Source organism: Linepithema humile, chromosome 1 (genome assembly GCF_040581485.1).
Source record: "Linepithema humile isolate Giens D197 chromosome 1, Lhum_UNIL_v1.0, whole genome shotgun sequence".
NCBI lineage: Eukaryota > Metazoa > Arthropoda > Insecta > Hymenoptera > Formicidae > Linepithema > Linepithema humile.
This window is the reverse complement of record NC_090128.1, coordinates 1,784,954-1,805,030: the sequence shown is the minus strand read 5'-3', so window position 1 is coordinate 1,805,030 and position 20,077 is coordinate 1,784,954. Positions and strand designations below refer to the sequence as shown.

At 35.4% G+C, this 20,077-nt stretch overlaps 4 protein-coding genes and 1 pseudogene across 6 annotated transcripts; 3 read left to right on the top strand and 2 right to left on the bottom strand.

The window, feature by feature from the left end:
• Positions 1–31: 31 nt before the first annotated feature.
• LOC105674552 (zinc finger protein 311) lies at positions 32–4,419 on the bottom strand. Of its 3 annotated transcripts, none has more exons than XM_012370948.2 (7): positions 4,266–4,419; positions 2,389–3,213; positions 2,072–2,278; positions 1,642–1,866; positions 1,295–1,524; positions 812–1,205; positions 32–514 (listed from the first exon to the last, which is right to left on the bottom strand). In XM_012370948.2, exons 2-7 carry the CDS (start codon positions 3,181–3,183, stop codon positions 260–262), a joined length of 2,106 nt encoding a protein of 701 aa, XP_012226371.1. In that variant the 5' UTR covers positions 3,184–3,213; positions 4,266–4,419; the 3' UTR covers positions 32–259. The 3 variants fall into 3 exon arrangements, with proteins under 3 accessions (XP_012226371.1, XP_012226375.1, XP_012226372.1); XM_012370952.2 differs by lacking the exon at positions 4,266–4,419 and adding an exon at positions 4,102–4,246; XM_012370949.2 differs by lacking the exon at positions 4,266–4,419 and adding an exon at positions 3,800–4,088.
• A 252-nt stretch (positions 4,420–4,671) lies between these two features.
• On the top strand, positions 4,672–6,708 carry SerRS-m (Seryl-tRNA synthetase, mitochondrial). Its single transcript, XM_012371005.2, has 4 exons — positions 4,672–5,137; positions 5,215–5,942; positions 6,101–6,268; positions 6,347–6,708. The coding sequence occupies exons 1-4, from the start codon at positions 5,075–5,077 to the stop codon at positions 6,681–6,683; spliced, it is 1,296 nt and encodes a 431-aa protein (XP_012226428.1). The 5' UTR covers positions 4,672–5,074; the 3' UTR covers positions 6,684–6,708.
• Positions 6,709–6,896: 188 nt separating this feature from the next.
• kra (basic leucine zipper and W2 domain-containing protein kra) lies at positions 6,897–9,975 on the bottom strand. The gene is made up of 8 exons (XM_012371006.2): positions 9,816–9,975; positions 9,149–9,218; positions 8,788–9,068; positions 8,395–8,699; positions 8,005–8,248; positions 7,694–7,913; positions 7,430–7,593; positions 6,897–7,362 (listed from the first exon to the last, which is right to left on the bottom strand). Exons 2-7 carry the CDS (start codon positions 9,207–9,209, stop codon positions 7,442–7,444), a joined length of 1,263 nt encoding a protein of 420 aa, XP_012226429.1. The 5' UTR covers positions 9,210–9,218; positions 9,816–9,975; the 3' UTR covers positions 6,897–7,362; positions 7,430–7,441.
• A 355-nt stretch (positions 9,976–10,330) lies between these two features.
• LOC105674580 (vesicle-fusing ATPase 1-like) lies at positions 10,331–19,804 on the top strand. Its single transcript, XM_012371004.2, has 10 exons — positions 10,331–10,611; positions 10,848–10,936; positions 11,263–11,487; positions 11,682–12,309; positions 15,264–15,488; positions 15,604–15,903; positions 16,072–16,362; positions 16,457–16,641; positions 16,727–16,885; positions 16,978–19,804. Exons 1-10 carry the CDS (start codon positions 10,600–10,602, stop codon positions 17,093–17,095), a joined length of 2,232 nt encoding a protein of 743 aa, XP_012226427.1. The 5' UTR covers positions 10,331–10,599; the 3' UTR covers positions 17,096–19,804.
• On the top strand, positions 12,324–15,280 carry LOC136997457 (uncharacterized; annotated as a pseudogene).
• Positions 19,805–20,077: the final 273 nt, after the last annotated feature.

Genomic DNA, 20,077 nt, shown 5'->3' with positions numbered 1-20,077 from the left:
ATGTCATACATACCATAATCATACACTAATATCAAGACATCTATATATTTCATATCTCCTAATTAATACAGTATTGATATATTCGTTAAATTAAATGCACATATCTGTATTGTTATGCCAATTAACGATGTAAAGATGTCGCCATTCAAGCGCTATCCTTGTTGTCGTCTGTATATTACCGCCAAACTTACACATAGAAATTAAGAAATCTTACGGCTGCACTTTACGGAACTATCAGGAAACTACGAGATGGTGCAAGTCAGGCCGTTTCATCGTTGTTACGATGATAGCTACGCCTTGTAGTATAAGGCGAATGCTGAGTTTCGTACATCTTTCTGTTTTCTAGATACTTCCGATAATTATTCTCGCGTTTCCTTCGCTGCTCCTCCGCCTGCTGCCGCAGTTTCTCCGGGTTCATGTGCGTGGTAACCATGTGCCTTGTCAACGAACTCATGAATTTGTATGTGATTCCGCAAACGTCGCAGGAAAGTATCTCCTCGGTGCCTCCCTGTTGCTGTGTGCGGAAAAAAATTTGTAATATAATTCCATGAAAACAATCAAATAAAATTTTATTTAAAACATTTTTTTATATTAACATGCGTTTGCGATGGATATAAAAATTATAGTTTTCAGTCGATAAAACGCACTTTTATGAAATAAAAAAAATTTACTAACAGTGAACAGTTTCTTACAAGTTTAATATTTAAAAAATTATAAGAACTTTGTTTAAATTTAATGGAACGCACCACGTCGCGAAATGTCACAAAGAAAATTATAATTAAAACTTTCATACAACACAAAAATTACGTACTTGTTGGTGGACCATCATGTGTCTTTGCAGGTTGTTCAATCTGTTGAATTCGCGGCCGCACACTTCGCAATCAAATTTCTTCTCGGGATCGTGATACTTCTTGTGCATACTGAGGTCGGTTATGTGAGTAAAAGTCTTGTGACATATATCGCACACGTACTTCCGCTGTTCGTTAGGCATATGCGACTCTTCGTGCACTTTCAGACTAGCCTTATCCATGAACCGTCGGCCGCAATAGATGCACGGAAGCGGTCGCGATTGTGAATTGTGCTGCGTCAAGTGGCGACGTAGCGCCGTAGACGTGGGGAAGTTTTTGTGACATTCCAAGCACTGAAACGGCCGATCGCCGGTATGCGTCTTCCTGTGGCGAGCCAGCGAAGTCTGATCTGGATACCTGGTGAAAAATAAAATGAAAATGTGATCTAAAGAAATTTCGATCATTGAAAAGAAACTTAAAATGATTACTAAATTATTCAAACTTGCCTTTTAGGGCACAAGTCGCAAGGAAAGTTTCTCGTGGTTATATCTTCCTCGCGCGCGTGCTTCAGTCTATTATGCCTGAGCAATTGGAAAGATGTTTTGAAGCTCTTGTTACAGATGTCACACTTCAAATTGTCCGTCGTCGGGATGATGACCTGAGTTCTCTTCTGTCCGTTTTCGTCCTCCGATATTATCAAGGATATCGTTACAGTATTGTCCTCGTTGTCGAGATCCTGAAACGACGATAGTGATTCTGTAGTATTTGTCCAGCAGATTATAAACGTAGAATGAAACATCAAATTTCTTTAAACTTGTTAATGTACCTGAAATCTATAAACGAATAACAATACCTGTTTATTAGAAACGGATCTGGAATCTAGATCGGGCAAGTTGAAAGATTCCTCGTCCTCCTCCATGGCGTTGCTGTTCTGAGATTTCTCTTTACTGATATGATCGTCGCTACTTTCGGCGATCGCGTAATTTCCATCGTCAGTCATGTATACCGGCTGCAAAACACCATTTGCATCCTTAAAGTATAACTGACCGTCTTCGTCCTCGTGTAAAAATATTTGATCCTGAAAATATAGAGATATCTATAGCATACTGTTATTATATTTTCTTGTAATATTAGCTATGTTCAGAAAACAACCGTTGAGCGATCGATTTTTGAAAAATATTTAACAAAAATATGTACACAGGTGATTGTTATCCAATGCTTGCACAACTGTTGTGTTTTTTGAATGCAACTAATTATAGATCAGCTGTTTGTATGTGTTATACTTGAGAACTATCATCCTCTTGATTTGAAACCGGCTCGGGATTTACAACTTCCCAAGACATTTGTTCATCTTGTTCCATTGCGGCATTGTCGTACTGGTATTGCTCATTGTCATCGACAGCTTGTGCCACATAAAGTGTCTCCATGTTGTCGCCCTCATAATAGATTGTACCTTCGACTGGTATAGTGTTTTCGTTGAGTCGTTCCATCTAAAATATAGAACACAATTGCTTGTCAACAAAAACCGTAAGGATTGTATTACATACATATTGTAATATAACAATAAAACTAATTTGAAGTATTTTACAGATATACTTACTCTGACATAACTTCCATCGTTGAGTCTCTCTTGTTGTTGCTTTGCAGAGTTGTCTTGCTTTTTCGTCCCAAGTACAGTGTATAATAGATTGTTCTCCACATTCTTTACTATTTCGTGTGGCGTCTCATTGTTATCTTCAATATTATTAACATTATTTCCAATTCCACTGTCAATGCGGGACTTATTTGATCTTCCTACGGAATCCACATGAATGCTTAAATCTGATTTATTTGATTGCAGCGAAACAGTTTGATTATTTACATATCTTTTATTAGCTTGATTCTGAGAAGAGCTTGGGCGATTGTTCGTTATTTCGGAATTCTTATCTAATTCATCCGCACGTTCCAATTCTTCATCCTCCCAATCTTCATCTACATCGTAGTTTATAACTTGCTTTTTAGTGATCTTCTGTACATTATTACTTGCACTCTTGGTTGGCTGTTTTACAGACTGCGGAGAAAATTCTAAATTCTCCTCATCAGAACCATAAAGTTCAATGTTTTTCTTGGATTCTTGCTCTTTTCTTCCTGTCTTTTCAACCAATTCACTATCTTTCGCATTCTTAGATTTATTATTATCCTTGGATGAGGATGCGTCATCACTTGGAGTTTCGTCACACTCTTCCACTTCCTCAATTATTTCTATAATCTCTTCTATTTCTGCTTCCTCTGAATCTTCCGCCACTTCAGATTCAAATATGATGTCCTCTTCTGTGATATTTTCTTCTTTTAATACCTCCATGACATCCTTGTTATCCATAACCAAGCTTTCCAATATTTCTGATGATAGTTCCATCCTCAAATAATATATTTGTATAATTTACACCTGAAAGACAAAACATATTTATAGGACATTATATAAAATCTGTAAAGTCAATTTAATATACATAAACAGTATTTCTGAATTTAACTAAACTTGAAACAAGCTGAACTCAAATTATATAAGTTCCTATTTGATGAAAAACGTATTTACATCTAATTTAGATTTTAAGTTATAAAGTAAAAATAATACACTCAAGAATACACACAAAGCACATATTTTCAATTTTGTAATTAAAAACTGGAAAACATTTCCATCTATTTTTGTTTTAAATTTGAATACATTTCCATTCATATAAGAATTTGTAAAAATGGGGTTAAAATTGTTCCAGATCGAGTTAGCTTAATTGAAAACGAAATAAATGTTTTTTAAACTTTTGCATTTTCTACTATTGAAAGTACCACTATTTTATTACAAAAAAAACCTTTAAATATAACGTAAGTTTTTTTGGACACAACACAAAGTCAGTTTGCCAGAATAAGAATTAACGTGTGCAAGAGCTAAACAATGTGGAAACCAAGTGCATTATACGTGCATTCACGGACTACTGACTGACACTAAAGAAAAGTCATGCGTGGACGGGCATTCATACAATTTTCGCTCGCAACAACAATCAACACTACGCGCCGAAAGTTAGTACAACGCGCGACAAAGAAGCGCGAACGTGAATTATCACAGCGAAAACATTGCGAGGCGAAGGTCGCGTTCTCGTGATTTGCGCCTTGTGCTGGGATGTACAAATGTCGGCAGCCACCACGATTGCGTGATTCTTCGTGAAATTTTCGCACGCGCGAATTACTCGCGTCGTCAGAGCGCGTCGTCGAGGAACGGATAGAAATACATCTTGACACTTTGCGAGATGCAAACATTCTCGGCGCCCGGGGCTTCACTCACCAGTCGGTACGAAAATTCCGTGAATTTATCAACGGATAGCAATATGGCTCCGCCAAACACGGAGGGGAGGCGGTTATCGTCACGCGGAATCACGACGCGGCGAGCAAAGAAAACGCTAGAGAAACCGCATACATCAATTGTTCTCCCTTATCAAACATAATTACCTGCCGTTATTTCGCACTTAGAGAACGTTAAATATGAATATTTCCTGTATGCTCAGTCGATACGCCGATCGAGCCCGATGTCGCCTTTTTCTATGTCTTCTCCATCAAGTGAGCGACGCCAAGCCCGCGCTGATACTTTAGCGGCACTTGCGCGCATGCGCAATCGAATAAATTTAATGTAGGATTCACACTACCTTCGTTGTTTAATATCAGATAACCAATCAAAAATATTCATTTTCTAGGGATAAATATGGCGTTAGATAAAGTTCCTAAAAAATACATTTTCTTATTGGATATCAGCATTCGAAATAAAATATGAATCCTGTGTAGTGGAGAATTTACATGAGTTATTCGATGCAAAGTACGTCGTTTTTTTATAGATTTTGGAACACACCATCGTGCACAAATTTGAGCAACAAAACTGCTTGGTGTCTCTAGATATTAAATTCTCGCACATTTATTTGGACGGATCAACCAATCACAATCACTCGTTTTCAATGAAAAATAATAATATGACAATCAAAGCATCACAAAATCAACCTTTATAATCATATGAAAAAATGTGGTTATGTTAGGCTACCTAAAATAGTAAAATATCAAAAGCTTAGATTTTGATGAAATTAATGCATTAAAAAGAATATACCTTTAATCTTAAGTTATTTTTCGAACTTGGCAATATTTATGTAGTGACTATGCATACTGATGATGTATTCAGGAAAGTCATCGAAACTGCTCTGCCGGTTAGCTTCGTTTAATAATGTATTTTTTATCATTGAATACGTTATAATATAAATAAATCTTCAAATAAAATGAAATTTCGAAAATATTTCAAGCAATTTTGCAGATTACAGCATTCTTGGCTGCACACATTGGTACGTAATGCTACATATTATATCTATTGTTTATTTTTTTATATATAATTTTTTTAATAATGGTAATATTACAATAGTCTGCAGAGGCATCGGGAAGAAGTGTGGCTGCTGCAAAACTATGCATGCCACAACCGGAATATAACACAGATTTTCTGTGCAATCCTGCCAATCGTGACATCATCTTAAATAATATCAGAAAAAGAAAGGGTATCGGGGATATTGATAAAGTCCTTGAATACTCAGGCAAGCCCGAGAAGCAAGAATTGTTCCTGCAAGAATTGAGCAAAATACCAAACTGTACGCATCCTGTGGTAACTGAGTATGATGAGCCAAGACTGTTAAAAGAATGTGGCAAGAAAGCAGAATTTGACTTTGAGCCTAAAGAGTTTGCTGAACTTATCAGTAATCTAAAAGCGATAAGAACTCAAGCGTTGGGTCCAGTTGCTGGGCAGAGAGCTTATGCATTTCTAGGAGATTTGGCTCAACTGGAAGAAGCACTGGTTCATTATACAGTTGGAAAATTGATGAAGCATGGATTTAAGTTATTCTCAGTTCCCGATATTATTCCTACTAAAATTATCGAGAGATGTGGTTTGATAGTGGACGGCAATAGAACTCTTATTTATAATTTAGATCCTCATTACGGTGACGATTATAGCTTGTCCGGAACTGCAGAAATGTCATTAGCTGCCAAGTTGATGAATACCACATTCTCTTATGATGCATTGCCAGTTAAAATGGCTGCTGTTAGTCGATGCTATCGCGCAGAAGCTTCAAGTACTCTGGACGAAAGGGGAATCTATAGGTAAAAACTAATGTTATCAATATATAAAGATATAACAATAACTCAACATACCAATATAAATTTGTTGGATCAATTTGGATCATCAAATACAAATTTGTTAAATTTACTAAATTTATTATTGTACCAATTTTATTTCTTAATTTATCATGTTTGAGCAGAGTTCATCAGTTCACTAAAGTGGAAATGTTTGTCTGCTCCGAACCGTGTCAGTCCGAGAAAGTGTTTCAAGATCTTCAAGATATACAGGAGGAATTGTTCTCTTCATTAGGATTGCACTTTCAAATAATGGATATGCCTCCGTCTGATCTAGGTTCGCCAGCTTATAGGTAAAGCATTCTACATTTCAATTCAATCATAATATGTATCCTGTTTTTTATGTAAATACAATCTTTTTCTTGCTTCAGGAAATGTGATATGGAGGGCTGGATGCCTGGAAGAAAGTTGTATGGTGAATTGTCCAGTTGTAGCAATTGTACAGATTACCAATCGAGACGCCTGAACATCAGATACAGAACGAAAGATGGGAACGTGGTTCACGTGCACACGCTTAATGGAACCGCGTGCGCAATACCGCGCATGTTAATCGCACTATGCGAGACTTACCAGACGAAACACCATCGTATCACCGTGCCGGAGAAATTGGTGCCTCTGATGAAAGGCAAAACGCTTATCAAGAAACAATCAACTCCGGATATGAGAATTTATAAGTACAAACCAAAAATAAATCTAGAAAAAGTGTAAATAAAGTTAAATTAACTTCTCGTCATTACTGTACATTGTGTATGATATGAATAAGATTGCATAGATTGAACAAATTTACTTAGTAAAGTCCCAAAAAAAAAGTAGACTTTATTCTTTATGAATAAGTAAATTATGATTGTATCGAGGAATTTTCCTTAAAAAATTTGTCCATTCTATTACAAAGGAAACTAGGAATTACGAAAACGTCATATATTAAACACCACCTGTCAGTATATTTTCTATAAACTAGAGTACAATATATATATATTTATATATATAGTATTATACAAAGAAAGATAGGGATCCGAAAATTGTACGTACACAGGGATAAAGATTTTTTTTCTCCTTATAATTTCTTTGTTATTCTGTATATATTTTGTAGCGGAGTTATAAAAATGTAACACAAAATATTTTTCCTTAAAGTAATACAATTCAAAGACATTGCAAATTTACAGTTCTTTCACACTGATTGGATGTTAATGTTAACTCTCTTATTTGACAATTTGAAAAATTTTCTATTTTCTGATCCATCGTATCTAACATTGATTTAAATTTTATTTATTTTGTATATTTTCAAGAGTTCAAATACCCATGATTGATTGATGCCGAATTGTTCTTGATCCATGTTGAGATTTGGGACTGTGTCATTTTTTTGTCAGTGTGGCAATGATGCGTTTTCCTATGAAAAAAAACATGCTTTGTAATTTTTTTTTCCCACAAAGTGCATTTAATAGTTGACAACTTACTCGAGAATTCTTCTAATCTTCTTCCTCGCCTGATTCCGACTCCTCTTCAGCATTTTGCAACCACTCTACGAATTTTTTCATTTGGTCTAAAAAGAGCATTTTTCCTTTGACAGAGTGACCTTCCTTGAACCACTTCAATATTACCTCTTCTGATACAACATCGGCTGAAAAATTTAAGTGTTTCAATTAAATTATGCAGATAATAAATCACTACAAAAAAATAGATTAATTTTAAATTATTCCGTCAAACATATATCAACATACTTTTATAAAAGAGTAAAACAATCTTTTGGAAGACTTTCATAAAGTTCATGTTCTCATAACAGAACTCCTGGACCTTGAGGATAAGTGCGAGCTCAGATCTGGCAGTGGTTGTAAAAGCACCGAATAGTGGAGTATAAGTTTTTAGATGTTTCAGTGCCTGTTCAGCAACTAATTCTTCTTTCTTGTTCCATTCAGCTTGACCCATTACAACAACCCAAATCTATGTGGATGAAAATAATTATTATCTCTAAAAGACTCTCTTTCTATCTTTTCTGTAAGTGCTAAGACTCGAAGAATGTGAGAAACATTACCAATCCAATCACTTCGTGTTCAGGAATGCCATTTCTTTGCGCCATTTCTTTGAGATCTAATGTAATGTCCTTCATTGGCCTATTCTCTGCTAATTCGTCCAAGAGAAGTTGTTGCAAATCCCGCTTAGCTTCCTGACTGGCTTGAGCCTTGTGTAATTTCACGATATCTGCCAAGCCTACTGCCTCGAATACAGACCGAAAATAATCCTCTGTTCGTTTATTTGGTGGTACAAATTCCATCAACCTAAAATATATATGGCAGAAAAGTTATATAAACGAAAAGATAACAATGAATCATGAAAAAAATAATTATATTTTGACACAAAATAATTATAAATTTAAAATAGGATTCAAATAGAAAATGAAATAAAAATATTATCTTAATTTTACCTTCCCTCGATACCTCCTCTTTTCAGTGCCGTCATTAAACTAGATAAACCCTTTTCCTGTTTCCAAGTAACAGAGACTTCCAGTAGAAAGTCTAATGCCAAGTTGTCTTTAACAAGATGCTCATTGATCAAAACTGAAAGAACTGTGGGTGGTACAGAGCTGTTCGAGATCCACAGTGCCGTCATTCTAGCTAGTTTGATACGTTCTTTTGGTGAAAATCCTTTCATGAATACCAACACTTTTTTCATCTCTTCTTCAAACATTTTTTCCAGATATTTATAGCGTCGTATGAGTTTGATAAAGACCTATTTGTTAAAGCAAACATGCGCTGGTGTTACTTGAATGTTTAAAAAATTAAATACTATTGATAAAAAAAAATCAATTCTTTTTTACCTGTTCAAAATTCCGCATAGCATCCATGTCTTCTGGCTGCTCAAAAACGCATGCACTGGTCTTAAATGGTTTCTCGCCATCTTGAGCAATGGAACCACCGGGTACCAAAAGACCTCCAGCTATCAGAATATCAAACAGAGCTTCCCCGTAACGACGATAGTCCAACTTAGAACCAGCTGCGTCCAAAAATTTAGAAATTGCTTCTAAGTCGTTACCAGCTTTTTCCAAGCCAAGCAGAACTGCATCCCTAAATCCCGTTGGATCATACTTTTCTCTTTCATCTATAAGTAGCAATTTTATTAATTCGATAATTGTCGTGGACTTATGAATCAATATAAAATCCATATAAATGTATATCTACCTCTTTTTCTGGTCTTTATGCGTTGACCTGATAGTATCGGTTTTTCTATTTTTTGACTCATACAATACTTCTGAAAAGTATGTAAATGTAAATCAGTATGTAAATCAGTACGCAGTCGGTGAAATAATATTATCATTTCTTATACAATAAATTCAAAGTTATTTTTCAGAGAAAGACAAATTACGAAAAGTTATGAAACGCTATGGAATTCGTATACAATTCATGTAAACATCGAAGATACGCCTCTCGAAATTTAATCACAATTTTAATCAATGTGATTAATACGATTATTGTTACTACATGAATTAAGAAAATCCAATGGAATGTATGCGATGATGCACACTGCGCTCCGACACCATGAAGTCGTCAAGCGCGATTCTTGACAAATGGCGACGCCAGGAGTCGTCCACGCGCCGCTCCGTTACACGCCTTTGTCGGGCGCAATCTTAACGGGGCACACGTGACGGTCCAAGGCCGGCAGATTACGCACGTACATGTTAAAACGGCTGATTCAGAGGTTAAGATCGCGCGCGGTGCGTGACCACGATGATGGCCGAGGCCATTGAATATTTCGGCAAAAGCGCGACGGAGCGCGCGCGTGGCGCGCGACAAACTTGTCGATTTTATCGAACAGCAATGTATCGTATCCGCCGCGTTTATTACTTACTTTAGAAGCACGTATATAAATCGTAGAACAACTCCTGCTCGGGCGCGTATGTCACCGATGAAGGATACTTTAAGGAGGACTCTGGCACTTGAGGTCAGCGAAACCAAAGAGGATCGGACAGAGAGAAAGAGCAACGTTCACGACGCGATTGTAGATGGGAAACTAACTGACATATTTTTTAGAGACCCTAGAAGTAAGAGTTTGATTTGTGTTGTCCAATTTTTGATTGGTTTGATATAAAATGGCGGAACCAATCAGTGACAGCAGAGCGCTTCGAATAATCAAACTGCAGAAATATAAAAATAAAAATAAATTGTATCATAACAATAAATTGCCATGTCTTTCATCCCGTATTTAAGTAATCAAGATGCTTACGGAAAAGGAACGTCAATCTACTTGGATAGCGCCGCTCTTAACGCTGCATTGGTCTCAGCTGTTACGGCGCGCGCGTATAGAAAGGAAAGTGGGTGTCAATCATGAAAATCGCATCAAATGCTCAATTAATTCCGAACGCTGTACTATAAGATACCGCGAAAAGGGGAAAAAACAATATAAAAACTCCGATAAAATACACTAGAAAATTGTTATTGAACGGAGGATCTCAAAGGATTGATATTTTTAGAAATTCGAAATGGTGCGAAGAATCGCCGACCGTTTGCTCGCTCTCGCGCATGATCGCGGACAACTCTACTGCATCAATACCGGAGGTGCGGAGACGGTTGCGCTATTTGTGTTGAGTAGTGCGACTCAAGTGTGAGTTGAATCTGTTGACTTCCGTCAAAAAATGTCAATGATGGTGAGTAACACCGCGAAACGTGTCAGCAACTTTGATTTCTGTCAAACGCATTTCATCGCACAAACAGACATTTTCCCAAATTCTCAATCGATTCCCGAAGACGGACGAGAATATTTTCTTACAAATCACTTGTGTCCCTCCCTCATCAAAGCCACATCAATAATCCCCTTTGTAAACCTTTTATGCGCGTCCGTTGTCTTGCATAAAAGATGAGGTAACAATTTTGTCTGCTTCAGCGGATGAGAGCAGTGAGATGTCCTACGGATGAGCTGAGCCTCTCCAACTGCGCTATTATCAATGCAAATGATTTTCCAGATGATGTCAGGTAACAAATTATGACACAATCTCTTTTTGAGAAAATGACTTCAAATTTACTAAATAATTAATCATCAAAAGAACGTCTAATAATTTTAGATTTTAGAATTTTTTAATAATTTAGACACATTTTATACATTTGTAAATAAAACATTAAATTATTTTATATCTAGTTTTATTAATCAATAACAAATTATTTTATTCTTTCAAAATTTTTTTCAATTTGTATGATAGTGTTATAGATTTGTCTGCATTTTTTTAAACATGATGCAATACAAAATTGCTGTGTTAACATTAATTTACTTGCCGGTATTCAATTTTTGTTATCTGTTACAGACATATCGAAGTAACTACGACACCAAATTATCATTTTGTATTCACTGTGAGGACACATCATGAAGTTCCTCCTGGTACAGTTGGCTTTAGCTTGCCTCAACGAAAATGGGCAACATTGTCCCTTAATCAAGAAATTGAGGTTCGACCATATCACTTTGATCCAACTTCTAATACAGAATGTTTATGCACCATTGTTGTGGAAGCTGACTTTCTGCAGAAAAAAACGTAAGTATTTCAAGTCTGCTATTACAAGATAATAAGATCAAGACTCTTCCTGAATTGTGAAATATCGTTTAAATAACTAGATTATATTTGTATATAAGCAGTAGATCTCAATTCGAGCGCAACAAACAGGTCTTGTACTAAAGAATCATTCTTCTTTTTTCACTATTATTAATGTTTATACATTATTATTTCAGTGTTACTTTGGAACCATACAATACAGATGAAATGGCCAGGGAATTCCTGCTACAGTTTTCAGGCCAGGCATTCACCGTGGGTCAGCAGCTGGCATTCCAGTTTAAAGATAAGAAATTGCTGGGACTGGTTGTCAAAAGTTTGGAAGCTGCTGACTTATCGGCCATCAGTTCGGGACAAAGCACAGTGCCTAAAAAGACCAAAATGGGTCGTTGCTTAGGTGACTCTGTAATACAGTTTGAGAAAGCAGAGAACTCCAGCCTGAATCTCGTTGGACAAGCTAAAGGGAAAGCGGTTCGACAGGCGATTATCAACCCAGATTGGGACTTTCAGAAAATGGGAATTGGTGGCTTAGATAAGGAGTTCAGCGCCATTTTTCGAAGAGCGTTTGCATCCCGTGTTTTTCCGACCGAGATTGTCACTCAATTGGGTTGCAAGCACGTAAAAGGAATCTTGCTATATGGGCCGCCTGGTACAGGAAAAACATTAATGGCTCGTCAAATAGGAAACATGCTAAATGCAAGGGAACCCAAAATTGTAAATGGTCCACAAATTTTGGATAAATATGTGGGAGAGAGTGAAGCTAATATTAGGAGATTGTTTGCTGATGCGGAAGACGAAGAGAAAAGGGTAAGTAATATGAAAATTGTGTGTAATATGAAATACATATTAAGGGAGTATTTCTCTCTAGAAATTTCAAAAAATTGATTTTGAGTTTTTTGAAATTTATTATACTACAGACCTTCAGAAATACGCCTGTTAAAACTGTATAGTAAAATTCGTAAAATTGGCTGAGTTATAGGCTTAGTTTACATTGATTGTTTAGTACGCGTACCAAGTACTAAATCTGCTTCTCCGATAGATATAAATCGTTTAGTGTAAAATCTACACCAATCAAAGAAGCAGATTTAGTACTTGGTACGCGTACTAAACAATCGGTATAAACTAAGCCATAGAAATTTTAAGAAGTACGGTCGAGGAGCGCGGCCGAGATGCAGCTGCGCGCTCCTGCCGAGACTGTCACATGTACACGGTTGCGTTTTCCCTTTTTTAGAAATATTTTTCGTAACGTTTCGGGGTGCTTTATTTGTTCGATTTTGACTTTAATGTAGTTTCGTACTGCGTTGAGGTTAGTTTCGTTTCAATCTTTGAACGAAATAGACAGACTGCAGCAAAATGAGTAGTAGGAAGGGTACGAAAACTAATATCTCTCGCGCGTGTCGGAGTTCAGTTACTAAAAAAAGACGTTTCAGAGGAAACCAGCATTCTGGAGAAACGAATGCAAATTTTACAAGTGCAACAGCAGCGAAGTTGCGAAGAACTGGTGACGAGGAAATTCCGCTTGATATACAACACGGTTATTGCATATTGAATTTTTTCTCTGTTTTTCCTGCAATTAGTGCGTCCGTTATTTGCAAAATCTGCAAAAACGAAATTTCTTTTACTAAAACCAGCCCTCGCGGATTGGGTTTCAAAATTCAATTGCAATGTACGTGCGGTGTAAAATACATAAACTCTTCTCCGTTTAACGAGAAAGCGTTTGAGATCAATCGTCGGATTGTGGTGGCAATGCGATTGTTAGGAATTGGCAGAGGAGTCAATTTATTTTGTGGAATAATGGATATCGGACTTGGAGTTTCAAAAACGTGTTATTTTGCTGCGATGGAGAATTTACATTGCGCGGCTAAAGCTGTGTACGATTGCGTGTTGAAAAGAGCCGTCGATGAGGAGAAAGAAATGACTTCTGAAACAGAATCTTCATCATCGAATCTAACAGTGTCAGGGGATGGCACTTGGAAAAAACGAGGTTTTAGTTCACGGTTTGGTGTGACTAGTTTAATCGGTAAGTACAGCAAGAAAGTGGTAGATACTGTGGTCAAATCAAGCTTTTGCCAAGCCTGTGCCTTATCGAAAAGCAAAATGAGCACTGAGGACTTCGATATTTGGTTTGAAAGAAGAACAATGCACTAATAACCACCATGGCAGCGCGGGTAAGATGGAAGTCGACGCGGCGACAGAGATGTTTCTTCGATCGGTGGAAAAATACGGCGTGAAATATACTCGATACATCGGCGATGGAGATTGCAAAATGCACAAAGCAATTGTAGACGCGTGCCCTTACGGCGAAGATACAATTGTACAAAAGAAAGAGTGTATTGGACACGTTGCAAAAAGAATGGGGACGAGATTACGTAGCGTGAAAAAGAAGAGTAAAGGTATAGGTGGAAAAGGCCAAGGAAAATTGACTGATAAGGTTATCGGCGATTTGACGATTTATTACGGTTTGGCCATTAGAAGGCATTGCCATTCGGTCGAAGAGATGAAGAAGGCCGTATGGTCAACATTCTATCACTATGCTTCGAGTGACGAAAATCCTCAACACACATATTGTCCTCCGGGATCTTTAAGCTGGTGTAAGTGGCGTAACGCAGAAGCTGCTGGATCGCTCCTGAAATTTAGTCATGATAGACCACCTCTCTGTGATGAAGTTTTAGAGGCTATAAGACCCGTTTATGAAGATCTTTCGTCGGAGGATTTGTTAGAGCGATGCTTAGGAGCAGAGACAGAAAATAATAATGAATCGCTAAATTCATTGATTTGAACTTTTGCTCCTAAACACATTCACGCTGGAACAGCTACGGTTGAAATCGCCACTTTCTTGGCTGTTTGTATTTTTAATGAAGGATTTTCAACAATATTAAAAATATTAGCCACAATGGGTGTAAAAATCGGACAGCAAGCAAATATGTATGCAACGTTACGCGACGAACATCGAATCGACCGTTCCAACAAACGAGCGTTAGCCGCTTCAAAAAAAGCCAGGATTGTTAGAAGAGAAGCACTATCTGCTGAAGAAAGATTTTACGAGAGAGAGGAAGGACACATTTATGGTCCCGAATTGGCTGATTAACCAGTAAGTATCAATAATTAGATTTAAACCTCATCAACACGGTATGAAAACTTTAAACGTGTTTTTCTCAAAACTATGTTTTTCAAATCGGCAACCACGATATCTCGACAACCAATTGGTTGATTCAGCTCGAATTTAATATATATCTTCAGTAGACTGTTTTTGAACGTTGGTAGCAGAATTGAGTCGAAATAAAAAAATTTTTTTTTAATGACTCGCTGAAGAGGAAAAAACGTAGGAAAAATCGACAGTAAACGTTTAGCATACCGCCATTTTGTCAAAAAAGTTTTTTTCTGGTTAAATCTGCTATCAACCCTCACCACACTTATACAGATTATGAATATGTTTGGTTTTTTTTCAGATACATACAACGTCCACAACACTGGTTGCCAGTCAGGGCTGTTTTCCGCGCACCATTGTGCTCGAGCGCATAAAACTATATATAAAAAAAATTTTTTTTTCCCCTACACAATTTATAATTGTTTTCAAAGCACCAATTAATATGTATAAAAAATTGCAAAAAGAAAACTTAAACAGTTTTTTATTTATTCTATCCTAAAAATCATCTTCAAAACAGCACTCTAGAGAGGAATACTCCCTTAATAACACATTTATATTTGATTTTTTTACATATAACAGTGAAATAAAATGAAGACAAATTATATATTTCTAGCTTGGACCAAACAGTGGACTTCACATAATCATATTTGACGAAATAGATGCTATTTGTAAATCTCGAGGTAGTGTTGCTGGAAACACGGGAGTTCACGATACAGTGGTTAATCAGTTGCTTGCAAAGATCGACGGTGTCGAGCAGTTAAATAATATTCTTGTTATTGGTATGACTAATAGAAGGGATATGATTGACGAAGCTTTATTGAGACCTGGCAGATTGGAGGTAAAACTGGCCCTCTTTTCAATGAGAATTCTTTTAATTATATACTCGTTTGAATACTTGATAATATCCGCCATTATTTCACATTTTAATATATCCCGATTTTCTATGTTCAAAGCTGCAAATGGAGATCAGTTTGCCGGACGAACATGGACGATTTCAGATTCTCAACATTCACACATCCCGAATGAGAGATTACAAAAAAATAGCGCCCGATGTAGATTTAAAAGAATTGGCAGTGTTAACTAAAAATTTCAGCGGCGCAGAATTGGAAGGTCTAGTCAGAGCTGCACAGAGTACTGCTATGAATCGGTTAATAAAAGCCTCCAGCAAGGTAGAGGTAGACCCGTCTGCGATGGAGAAGCTTATGGTTTCTAAAAGTGATTTTTTCCACGCGCTAGAGCATGATGTTAAACCGGTAAGTTAAAAAACTATTACGCACTTCTAGCGAAGCTTACTTTTCAATTTAGAATATTTGCATGATTATATTGCTTTAACCATATCGTTTTTTACTTAAAAAATACTACAACACGTGCTTATATCGTGTATGATACAAACTAAATATTGTAATTACACATTTTTTTAGGCATTTGGTACAAGTGCTGAAATATTGAATCAATTGTTGACACGTGGAATCATCAACTGGGGCAGACCAGTGGCCGAAATTCTCGCCGATGGCAGTCTATGCATTCAACAGGCTCGGGCGACTGAAGGATCTGCCCTGGTGTCTGTTCTTTTGGAAGGACCACCGAATAGTGGGAAGACAGCGCTTGCTGCACAAATTGCAAAGAATTCAGACTTTCCATTCGTTAAAGTGTGCACACCTGATGACATGGTTGGCTTTATTGAATCTGCAAAATGTCTCCTTATACGGAAGGTAATGCAGCTTGCTTTACATTCAACTTGTGTATGATTATATTTGATATAAAATTTGAAATAATCTTTCATTCTTTGTATTTCATACATTTTAGGTGTTCGATGATGCATATCGTTCACAACTCAGCTGCATTTTAGTTGATAATATAGAACGTCTGCTAGATTATGGACCAATCGGGCCAAGATACTCTAATCTGACATTGCAAGCACTTTTGGTATTATTAAAGAAGCCGCCGCCACCTGGTCGTAAATTGTTGATTTTGTGCACTTCTAGTCGCAGGTAGAATAGTGATTTTACGTCTGATTTTAAACACAGCAGAAGAAGGCGTTAAAATATACGTTTCTAATAATATATATTTTTATAGACAAGTATTAGACGATCTGGAGATACTCTCAGCATTTAATACTGTTCTTCATGTGCCTAATTTATCAACCCCTGACCATCTGTTAAGTGTATTGGATGAAGTGGATCTCTTCACGAAACACGAACTGACATCTTTGCATGCAAAACTTCAAGGAAAACGGTAAATATTTTATCGATATTTTTATTGACAAAACGTTATTTTATCGTAGCATATTGTGCAAATCAATTTTTCAACTAATTTATAATTTTCAGGGTATTCATTGGTATTAAGAAATTACTGTGCCTGGTTGATATGGCACGTCAAGTGGAACCAAATTACAGAGTCGCGAAATTTTTATCGAAACTAGAGGAAGAAGGCGGCCTAGAGTAAAATATATTCCTTTAATCTATGCTAGTTGGGAAGCAGAGCTGCTGTTAAGCATACGAGACGCCTCTGTGCAAAGGGGATGCCCTTAATATATGACAAAATATTTTTGTAATTTGTTTAAATAACTTTATAGAGGGCAATTTTTCATTTTTGCTCCTAATACTAAAATGATTCGGCACGGTTCTACACTGTACAGAAAGATTTTTAGAGGCGCCGGGAAATAAACTATCCGAATTCGATCAATGATATTAGATTTTACGGTTTCTCTAAATCCATATGCAGTATTGTGTTTCGAAAGACATATCTGACAGGAACGAGCACACGCAATTGGTGTGAAGAATAGAGAAGTGATTTTTAAAATTTAATTTGGCGTCTTTGTGCAATGCACAACTTGCACACCGGCTTGCGGCAGCCCTGCTGGGAAGTGTAGACACAGACAAGGATGCTTCTGAGCGCTACATTTGTGTTTTGGCTGCAGCGCGCTCAAGCCGAAGCAAATTTGGTTGCTCAAGGTAAAACGCGTCTTCAAGTTGTAGTAATTTATGTAGAAATGGCTTAGTGAGAGGTATATAGTCGGTGACACCTAGATCCTCTGTGTCGCAGTAAGTTCTTATAACAGAAAAAAATAGATACACATAATTGCCAGCTTGCATTGTGGTGTACATTAGAAAAACGCGTATTAACTCCATATTTTGAAATACAAGTGCACACCATATTATAGATACTTAATTAATGGTCAATCTTGTAAATTACTAAAGTGAATATCGAAGCAATTTATATAATATTTTTATGTGATAATTGTTTTGATATAATCTTAATTTGATTTAATTTTGATTAATCCAGCAAACCGGAAGGAAAGCTGCTTTATTTTATATTATTTTATAGTTTTTTTCAGGGATTAACGAGTTAATTTCTTGGGCTTGTATATGCTCGTAAAAATGATAATTTATCACAATTTGAAGAAATCTGATTGTTATATAATAGTATATACAAGTGTTGTACAGTTATCACGGAAACATGTAAAAAAAAAAGGACGCAAATATTTGGAATAACATGCAATACCTGATTTTAGTGTAAGGATCGTCTGTTGCATTGTCAAGTGCATTTCTTCCTTGTACGGCTTATGTGTCTTTAATAGACTAGATTAAATCGGTAATACATTTACACCGAGAAGATTGTACAAGCAGTACTTAGCTATTATAGAAATAGTTTTATCAATATTATTTACCGCTAATTTGAAAATATAAAGAGATAATTCTTTTTCTTTCTAGTATTGATTAAAGCATAGGGAGAAAAGGAAGATTTTTATAATCAATATTAGCACCAAATTACGATATATAAAAGCAGCTATGAGTAAATAATACGCTGGATGTTGTTTCTATAGTTATATATTACGTAATACATTTATTCCAGCATAAATACTTGCAAAACAACAATATCTTGAATGTACAATGATGAAATCCTAGAACAGTGCTTCCCAATTGGAATATCGTAAAAAATTTACAACTCTGTTAAAGAAATAAGAAAGGCGATATCGTAGAGAATACATTTATTTAAATAATAATGCATTAATGCTATAGCTATTGGCATAAATATATTAAACAAATATATAAATGATAAGATATTTAATGAAATTTGTTTGTTAACACATTTCTCAGTGTAATTATTTTAATTAAAATCTGATAAATTTTCTTATCTGCTAAATTAATTGAACTTATTATAAACGTAACATAAAATATTGTATTTTTAATCTTAATACTCTAAGAAGTAAACAAGAAAAAAATAGCAATATGTGAAAGGGTAAAATCTATAAAAACAAAAGTGGCATGTATCTTAATGTCACCGATCTCGATATGCTGAAAGATTGTCACATATATTTAAAAAAATGTTGGAAAACACTGTTCTAGTTTATAATTGAGGAAGAATTATTTGTAAAAATATAACAGATTGACTTTGTTCTCAAGATGGTAAGTAGAGTTGTGGTATACTATTTTTAATTATTGACTAGCAATAATATATATATATATATATATATATACATATATATATATAAAAAGATATACTTGTTATATTCTCGTATGCAGTGTATTTATTGTTGGGTGCATTTGGAAGTGCACATGTGTGTTATACGCAATGGATGAATGTATGCACACATTGATTTAAAAAGTATTTGTCTCTCATTCTATATTTTCGAGAAATTATATAAGAAAATAGTTTATAAGGAACAACCGAAAATTATTTGTCAATATTTGTTAATAGATCATTCCAGTTATAGTTCAAAATATATTTATTCTGCTATCAATAATCACAATGATAATAAAAAAAAGGATGTTATATTAATATATATATGATATTGTATTTTGATTCTAATTAAGTCGAGTTGTATGATTTGTTATTAGGATACATCGTAAGCAATTATTTTGATCATGGATTATGAATAAATATATAAGTTTATTTATTTTTTCTATACAACTTTATATTTGTATGTATTATTTGTTAATTGTATTATATCTGTTATAATTTAGTTTAATTAGTCGAGCTAATTACATGTGTTATGTGTATTGAAGAAACGAATCATATATGTACAGAGCGGTCGTCTTAAACAAAATTCGCATGTGCAGTATTCCTTATGTGCTGTAATCGACTATTTATCTGTATTTATCAATGTGACCTGTTATCGATGCAAGAAATAAAATTATCCATAAATGTAAATAGATTTTTCGACAATGCACATATTTTTATATTACAAAAAAAGAAAAACGAATTAACTTAATACTCATTTTTGCACGTATTTTGCACAAAATATTTATTTATCAGATTTTTTTCTAAAGTATGTACAAGTAAAATATAATTTAAATACTTTTGCGCAATTTATTTTATCAAATTATTGCAGCAATTCTTATTTTTGCAAAAAATAATTTGCATGCATACTTTATTTTTCTTGTTTCTTGGTATATATAAATATTCCATATTAGGCATTTTAAT

What these genes read in the sequence shown, in the direction of transcription:
- LOC105674580 (XM_012371004.2), top strand. An exon ending in CGGAAGACGAAGAGAAAAGG is followed by an intron (nt 12,310 to 15,263) that starts GTAAGTAATATG and finishes ATATATTTCTAG; the next exon opens with CTTGGACCAAACAGTGGACT. An exon ending in TAGAGCATGATGTTAAACCG is followed by an intron (nt 15,904 to 16,071) that starts GTAAGTTAAAAA and finishes ACATTTTTTTAG; the next exon opens with GCATTTGGTACAAGTGCTGA.
- kra (XM_012371006.2), bottom strand. Translation starts at nt 9,209, where the DNA reads ATGAGTCAAAAAATAGAAAAACCGATACTATCAGGTCAACGCATAAAG. An exon ending in CATAAAGACCAGAAAAAGAG is followed by an intron (nt 9,069 to 9,148) that starts GTAGATATACAT and finishes TGCTACTTATAG; the next exon opens with ATGAAAGAGAAAAGTATGAT. An exon ending in AGAGGAGGTATCGAGGGAAG is followed by an intron (nt 8,249 to 8,394) that starts GTAAAATTAAGA and finishes TATATATTTTAG; the next exon opens with GTTGATGGAATTTGTACCAC.
- SerRS-m (XM_012371005.2), top strand. Translation starts at nt 5,075, where the DNA reads ATGAAATTTCGAAAATATTTCAAGCAATTTTGCAGATTACAGCATTCT. An exon ending in ATTCTTGGCTGCACACATTG is followed by an intron (nt 5,138 to 5,214) that starts GTACGTAATGCT and finishes ATATTACAATAG; the next exon opens with TCTGCAGAGGCATCGGGAAG. An exon ending in GACGAAAGGGGAATCTATAG is followed by an intron (nt 5,943 to 6,100) that starts GTAAAAACTAAT and finishes ATGTTTGAGCAG; the next exon opens with AGTTCATCAGTTCACTAAAG.
- LOC105674552 (XM_012370948.2), bottom strand. Translation starts at nt 3,183, where the DNA reads ATGGAACTATCATCAGAAATATTGGAAAGCTTGGTTATGGATAACAAG. An exon ending in AAGAGGATGATAGTTCTCAA is followed by an intron (nt 1,867 to 2,071) that starts GTATAACACATA and finishes CTATATTTTCAG; the next exon opens with GATCAAATATTTTTACACGA. An exon ending in ACATGATGGTCCACCAACAA is followed by an intron (nt 515 to 811) that starts GTACGTAATTTT and finishes TTCCGCACACAG; the next exon opens with CAACAGGGAGGCACCGAGGA.